The sequence below is a fragment of the Vespa velutina genome, chromosome 2 (assembly GCF_912470025.1).
Source record: "Vespa velutina chromosome 2, iVesVel2.1, whole genome shotgun sequence".
In the NCBI taxonomy this organism is placed as follows: Eukaryota; Metazoa; Arthropoda; class Insecta; order Hymenoptera; family Vespidae; genus Vespa; species Vespa velutina.
In genome coordinates, this window is record NC_062189.1 from 7,051,479 (window position 1) to 7,059,554 (window position 8,076).

General features: G+C 34.0%; 1 protein-coding gene across 15 annotated transcripts in view; it reads right to left on the minus strand.

Annotated features, from left to right (window-relative positions):
• LOC124957662 (neurobeachin) overlaps positions 1-6,709 on the minus strand; it is a 193,427-nt gene extending 186,718 nt beyond the window's left edge. For 8 of the 15 annotated variants that reach the window (XM_047514766.1, XM_047514765.1, XM_047514761.1 and 5 more), the window contains exon 1: positions 6,334-6,709. In XM_047514766.1, coding sequence (XP_047370722.1) covers positions 6,334-6,537 — 204 coding nt within the window. In that variant the 5' untranslated portion in view covers positions 6,538-6,709. The remainder of the gene's footprint in view (positions 1-6,333) is intronic. The other 7 variants (XM_047514772.1, XM_047514773.1, XM_047514771.1 and 4 more) reach the window with 1 other exon arrangement.
• Between the last annotated feature and the right edge of the window lie 1,367 nt (positions 6,710-8,076).

Here is an 8,076-nt window from a genome sequence, read left to right on the forward strand (position 1 = left end):
AACAAAAAAAAAGAAAAAAAATTGGAAGGACCTACTTTTCTCTCTCTCTCTCTCTCTCCACTTTTCTCTTTCTTTCATTCTCAACGAACGTATTTTAACTGACTTTTCTAATAAATGAACGAAATGCAAAATAATGGAAGGTGGAAATTTGAAACGAAAGAGATAGAGAGAGAAAAAGAGAGAAAGATTATTTATATATATACATATATACATAAAAGAAGAAAAATAGGAAATATTCTTTATTTAAAAGCCATATCAAATATGGCAAAAGTTCAATCGGATATTCTCTAGAGAAATCAAACTGCGTAAAAATGTATTTAATTTTTGACGTTAACGTGGCATTATTGAGTAATCAAAAACAACAAGGGGATTACAATGAATCTACATGAGAAGATCAATGATCGTTGTAACGTATAAAAAAAGAAAAGAGAAAAAAAGAAATGAACGAAGAAGAAAAACAGACAAAAAAAAAAAAAAAAGAATGAAACAAAAGAAGAGAATTTCTATGAGTATATTTTTCTGATGAAGAGTAAAAATTATATATCTCGTATATTTTGTCACGTTATTAAATGAGTAACTCGCATGAAAAGGATAGATAATAAAACGGGAACTATCTTTTATGAAAAATTTCTTGAAAGTTTCGTCGAAAGCGGACAATTTCGCGTACAGTCGCCGACGGCTAAACTAAGAAAAGTAGAAAAAGCTTCCTTTAATTACCAACGGCATGAAAAAGAAATAAAGATGGAGACCTGTTACCGGAGAACCCGAGCAAAGTAGTAATTAACACGATATCACGCGTCTCGTCTAAACGAAGAATTCTTTGAATTTTATTATCATTGTACTTCATTCGACTTCGCGAACTTCGCGTTCGCGGCGTGCATTTAACCAAATGAAAATTTTAAATTAAACGAATTATAGTTACTTTCTTCTTTTTCTTTTTTCTTTTTGAATCTACAAAAAAAAAAAAAAAAAATCTTGTATGTGATACAAAGTGGTTATGAAACTTTTTTTCATGTGGTACGATGAAAAAAAGAAGAGAAAAAAAGAAGGAGTCAATTTTAAAGGAAAAGAGCGATCGTGGGTGCAAGTGACGTTTCGAAAAATTTATAAAGTTTTCTGCAGACTTAACAAAACAAAAAAACAAACAAAAAAAAAAAGAGATCTTAATAGTTTTTTTTTTTTTTTTTTTTTTTTTTTTTTTTTTTTTATATAAAACGCGTGTAAGGATCGAGAGCTTCTCGTATGAGGATAAGTAATGGTGTTCAGTCTTTTCGAAAGTTGTTTTCAACATCGTCTTTCAAAGGCAACCCGAATAAATGACCAGAGCCTTCGTCTAACATTCTGAAACGTGAATCGGTACAAAGAGCTTTGGAAACGTAATTTGATTTTGCGTAAAAGCACAGAGGCTTCCGCGCTTTCTGTTCGCACACGTCGCATGTACACACTTTTTAACGCAGATTGATGCTCCATCCATGGATTATTCTCTGCGAACGTATAAGTTTCGAAGCTTTAACACGAATGCGATTTATTTTCACGACAAAATAAGTGTTTGAAATTTTCCTTTTTTTTTCTCTCTCTCTCTCTCTCTCTTTTTTCTTTCTTTCTATCTTGTTTTATTTCATTTTATTTTATTTTCTTTTCTTTTTACACGGTAAAATCCGCAATCCAGGCAAACGCCCTTTGATAAAAAATCGATCTGGTAACGTGACCAATGTTTTTTACGCGTGTATCTTTTTTCTTTTCTTTACTTTTCCTTTGTTTTGTTTTGTTTTCTTTTCTTTTCTTTTCTTTTCTTTTTTCATTTTTTTTCTTTCTTTTTTTCTTTTACTAACTTTCGAAAGTCACGTACGCTGACGGTGTATTGATCGCACGTGCGAAAATTTTGTCACGGGATTTCTTTGACGCGACTTCTCTTGTTAATTTTTATCTCAAATCATTTCGATAGAAATGATATCACGTATTGCAAATATTAAGATTAAAGTATCAGATAAGATAAAAGCTTTTCGTTGGAGCAGCAAAAATTACGAAGACTATAATGAGAAAGATAAAGGAAAAGAAGAAATAAGGGTATGAAAAGAAAACAGATAAAAATAAATACGACAAAAAAAAAAAAAAAAAAAAGAAAACAGAAAAAACAAAGCTAAAATGCGAAAACAAGTTAGGATCTCGTTATTTTCTCGTCTATATTTTTATTAATATCCTTGATGCTCGTTCGTTATTTCCACCATGGCACATAAAACGTATTACCAACGTGCACACGGCACCCGTTACACGAGAAAGATCCAAATACATATCTAACAAGTTTATTACGATCAGGATCGTATCAAGATACCAAACACTCCTCAATGCTTTTTCCATCTTCCCGCTCCCCCCTCCCCCGCCCCTCCAAAGAAAAGTGGGGGAGGGGTCTTCTAACGTTAGTTCGTAGCTTAACTTAATAGAAATAGTTTTCGGGAAAGTGTAATCTCATATCTCATCGTTTCGACCTCGGAAAATCGAAGCTATTTTGCTTCCTTTTCTCTTTCAACTAACATCCCTTCAACCGCTGTACCCTTCAACCTCTGCCCCGTCCAATTTTACCCTCACCACTCTTACAGATTTTCTAACCGTTATATCGTCTTCGGCTGACTCACAACCTTCTTCCTTGCAGTCCAACGAAGCCAAACTTATGCCACGTAAGCTTATTTTCAAGCTTTATCGTAATCCCAAGCAACTAGCTGACGGAATACGCGCTATTTCTCACTTTTTTCGAACCGTTGAGTCGGCCCTTTTTTACCCCCTCATCAGAATATCAAAAAATTCCATATAAAAGAAAAGCTCCGAAGAGGGAGAAAAAGAGATAGAGAGGGGGAAAGGAGAAAAAAAGAATACGGAGAAAAGAGATTAAACTTTTTTAGACCTTCGATATACCTGAATATCGATCACCATTCCTATTTTTTTGTTTTCTTTTGTACTATCAATCGCTTTTCTAAGTATTCTTTTTTTTTTTTTTTTTTTTTTTTTTTATTCATCGGGAAGTGAAATTTAATATTGTATTATTTTGCAATACGATAAGTGCCACTATACGCGATATTATAATAAATTTTTCTCAAATATAAAACAACGACACGAGAAAGTGTCTGAATTAGAAATAAATAGTATTTCGATTTAGATCTAACGACAAATCTCGATAAAACGAAGCGATAAAAAGAGATTGCGTGCAGTGTAAAAAAGAAATTCAAAAATAAAAAAAAAAAAAATAAATAAATAAATGAACAAACAAAAAACAAAGAAAAAATAAAAATAACGAACAAAAAAATGCAATTAAAATAATAATAATAATAATAATAATAATAATAATAATAATAATAATAATAATAATAATAATAACAATAATAATAATAATAATAATAATAATAATAATAATAATAATAATAATAATAATAATGATGATGATAATATAATGAGCCATTAATATCGATCGTTCACAGAAACATTTTATGAAGCTACTAAAAGCAATTGGAGGAAAAAAAAAGGAAAAGATAAGACTGGAAACTCACGAAGTCGTTAAACGAAAATCTCGCAGAGCAGCAAGTTTTCAAGGAGAGGCAACGTTGCGTGCTGCGGAATAAATTGCTTCGTTCCAACTACGACGACAACGACGACAACGACGCGATGACGACGACGACGACGACGACATGGATGAAGCCGCGAACGTAGAAAAACCTCAGCGGAAGTGAGTAGTAGGTATCTCATCACCTCTTCAAAGCTAAAATCGTATTCCGACCTAACACCAACCATATTATACGAAGCAGCTCGGTCGAAAAGCTTAAGCGGAAAAAGAAACTGTGATTTTTGTGAAGCTTGATCGTTTCAACGAGAGAGAAAGAGATATATATATATTTCTGTCTATATATATATATATATATATATATATACATATATATATATATATATAGACAGAAATAGAGAAAGAGAGAAAGAGAGTTGTAAGGGGTGCGAGAAGATGGAAAGAGACTCGTTACGTTTTCTAGTCTTGTTGATAACTTCCATCAGGCTACGAGTAGACTGGTGATAAGAGAGAAAAGAAGGCGAAGTTTTTTTAAAGCATATCTTTCTCTTTCTCTCTCTCTCTCTCTCTCTCTCTCTCTCTCTCTCTCTCTCACGTTCGCTCACTCACTCGCGATTCGCAATTCCCCTGAGGCTCGTGGCTGTGGGCGTACTGGATAAAAATTCATAGGCAACCTTACGAAGATGTTATCGTCTCCTTCGTCGGCCGACCCTACTACCTTGTCTCTCTCTCTCTCTCTCTCTCTCTCTCTCTCTTTCTCTCTCTCTCTCTCTCTCTCTCTCTCTCTTTCTCTTTCTCTGTCTATCTATCTATCTACCTCTCTCTCTCTCTCTCTCTTTTTCTCCTTCTTCACGAAGGAAACGAAGAATGCCATCTATATGAGCCAAGAATGATGTCGGCTTCGTCAACGATCCCATCGTCGCAACCAACGACGACGACAACGACGACGACGACGACGACGATGACAAAGACGACGACGACGACGACGATGACAAAGACGACAAGGAGGACCATGAGAAATACACCAGACGTACATAAAATCGTAAAACATTTTCTCATTTTCAGTTATAACGTTTTCGTCAAAAAGACTACCATAAACCGTAAAATCGTTGATTAATTTCTAAATAAAAGAATTTCTTTATAATTATACAACGCCGTTTCTTTCTACGAATTAAATCCATCTAAACTTTCCGTTTTCGAATGCAATGCAGTTTGATTTGAAATTAGAACGGATTCGGCAAGCATTTGAAAGTTCCCTTACGATCGTCTTATTAAGTTCTGATAAAGGATCCTTTCGAGAAGGAATTATTCAGGTATCTTCCTCGTTAGTTACCAATTCTACTTCTGTTCCTTCATGAATATATCCTTGAAGCTAGCTATCCTATTACTTTCGTTAATGTTACCAACGAAAATAATTTGTCGAGTATTACAATTAACTTCGACCTTACTTAACGTTATTGAATTTAACGTTTTTACGTTTAAGATTTCATAACTCTGATTTTATCGTAACTTTGATGATATTTCAAAAAATCTTCCGCCATTAAAGCATATTTCAACGTTTAAAAATACATTTATCCTCTCAAATTATCATAAAATAATTTGATAATAACTTTCTTGCAATTAATGTGGGAATAAAGGGAAGGAAAAAAAGAAGAAAAAGAAAGAAGAAAAAGAAAAGAAAAAAGAAAAAGGAAAAAAGGTCAAGAAACGTCAGATTTTAAAGCAAAGAGACGAGAAGAAAAAAGAATATTCAGAAAACTTTTGACTCTAGCGATTTCATAAAAAAAGAAAAAGAAAAAGAAAGAAAAAAAAAAAAAGAAGAAGAAAGAGAAGAAAGAAAGAAAAATCGCATGAGAAAGCAGGAAATCGAGGAAAAGTGCTTGCAAGGTATTGATATCTGTATTAATATTAGAGAAAAGCCCGAACGGTCGTACGTTTAGATTTTCTTAAAATGAAAAAGAAATCGAACTGAATCATAATTTTCACCGCAACGACTTTTTCCAAGATTGGCGGTGAGGAAAAAGAGGACTGAGGATCGATAACAACGTCGAATCGAATAACGAAAGCCGTTTTCGCGTACCCGTGATAAAAGAAGAGAAAGAAGAGGAGCAGAAGGGGGAAGAGGAGGAGAAGGAAGAGGAAGAGGAGGAGGAGAAAGAGGAAGAGATGATCCTTGAGAATAATTCCACTCGACACCGAATTCTCATTATCGACGATTTAGCAGGCCGAACGGGCCATCCGGATGAAGCCCTTATTCCTCCGACACTTATTCAACCATGCGTCTCCTAGCGTCTTATTCATGAATAAAAAAAAAAAAAAAAAGAGTACTCTTCGTTACTTCGAAAGATTATCGATCAGTGATTATGGCGAGAATGAAATTGTAAATGATTCTCATATTCGTGAAATCATCATTTGGTAAACTAAAGAAAAAATCCGAAAATTTTTCAAATAATTATTTTATCTTTAACGATGAAAGATCGTTACGATTTTAATGCAATGCAATTTAATTTCTTCGATCTAGATTAATAAAGTAATAAAATAATATCATCGTTCGAATTGATATCTCTCTCTCTCTCTCTCTCTCTCTCTCTCTCTCTCTCTCTCTCTCCCTCTCTCTCTTTCTCTCTCAGTTGCATTTAGAAATTTTTTTCTTCGATGTTTTATACGTACATACGCTCGATATGAAAATTTAATTTCTTTATGCCTTTTATTATTGTTACTCAGTTAAACGATCAAAGGTTATAAAAGTCGTAAAAGATCGTTGGTCGGACCTTAGTACTTACCGAAAAAGCTTTAAGAAAGACGAGGCACTGAATGATACCCTCCATCGTGTCTCCGGTCAAACAGAAGGTGCCGGTAAGGTGTCGACCCTTACGACCAATCACGGAGCAGAGATTCGCCTGCACAAAGGCGTTTTGAGATCGCGTGGCTGCCGTAAGGGATGGATGGTGAGAACCAGCGCTCATTAGTCGTTCCAGCGAGTCCATTTCTCTTACTCCCTTTTTCGGATCTTCTTTCGGATCACTTTCGAATCGCGAGTCACGCGAGTGATCCTTATTTCGTCTTTGACGATAATTAAATATACATACGTACGTGTATATATATATATATATATATATATATATATATATGTATATATATATATATATTTATATATATATATCTTTTTTTATTCTTGTTTTTTTCTTCTTTTTACTTTTTTTGTCTTTTCGTTTTTTTTTTTTTCTTGTTTTTTTTTTCTTTTTTTTTTTTTTTTATCAACGACACAAGATCGAAATATATATTATCAACAAACGCGACAATTTTTATTTTATTAGGAAAAAGATTTTTTTTTTTCCTTTCACATATTCTTATCACTTATAACATAAAGTCAATAAATTTAATCTGTGATCGTATGAATAAAACGTCGTTAAAACATGCAACAGGATCGAGCACTATAACCGAATGTCAAATTTTACGACACTGATACGCGTACGTAAGTACGCACACCTCGAAGAGATCCCATAAAATATGTTTACGTTCGTAGATATCGCAAGATAGATAGAGATACAGAGATAGAGAGAGAAAGAGAAAGAGAGTGAGAGAGAGAGAGAGAGAGAGAGAGAAAGAGAAGAGAGAAGAAGGATGGGAGAACGATAGGTGAAACTTTCTTGTTGCACTCGATGAATTCCGATGATCAATGCGACGGGTTTTACGACTGTTGGCTAACAGAACGCAAACAGTCGTAAAGAAAATTGATTCCTTCGTTACCCTGCCGTCGGGCAGATTCCTTCGAGTTTCACAAATTTAACATTCACTTCGTAGAAGAACGTTGACCACGTCCATTTTTCGTTCCGAATCGAAATAACAATTTAATTGTTCGATAATAGTATGACAGATATTGAAAGGTTTTTTCTTTTATTTTTGTAAAAAGAAAAAAAAAAAAAGAAAAATAAGAGAACACGGAATTAGACGAACTTCATCCTTCACTATGAAATAATCGAGTTCGAGAAACTTATAAAATTATCGATTCGAAATATTTGTCGAATCAACATCCGGATGATATTATATGGATCTTTTTGCGATTGGGATTGAATCTTGAAGAAAGTAGAACCGTATTATGATCTTCTTCCTTGAATCAATCATCATAATATTATTTGTCATCGAGTGTAATAATTGCCGTCGGATGAAAGGATAAAAAGTGACGTTGTAAATTTTGAAGTGAAATTCTCAATTTTATGATCTATCGCTGACAGCAAGTGGCGGAAGGATTCTGTATTTTGCGTGAAATCGAGAAAATCCTTTGCGGTGGTGGCGGTGCCGCGGGAGATTCGACCGATCGATGAAGATCCGTATTTTGCGGCGTGGCATAACGCCTGATCAAGTCGCACATCTCGTAGCAAAGAAAGCAAATGCCGATTATTAGAAAAGTATCCATTCTAGCTTTGACTTAGTTTTATTATATTTTCTTCTTTTTATTCTTATTATCTTTATCTTCTTTTTCTTCTTCTTCTTCTTCTTCTTCTTTCTTCGGATATCAGTCCTTC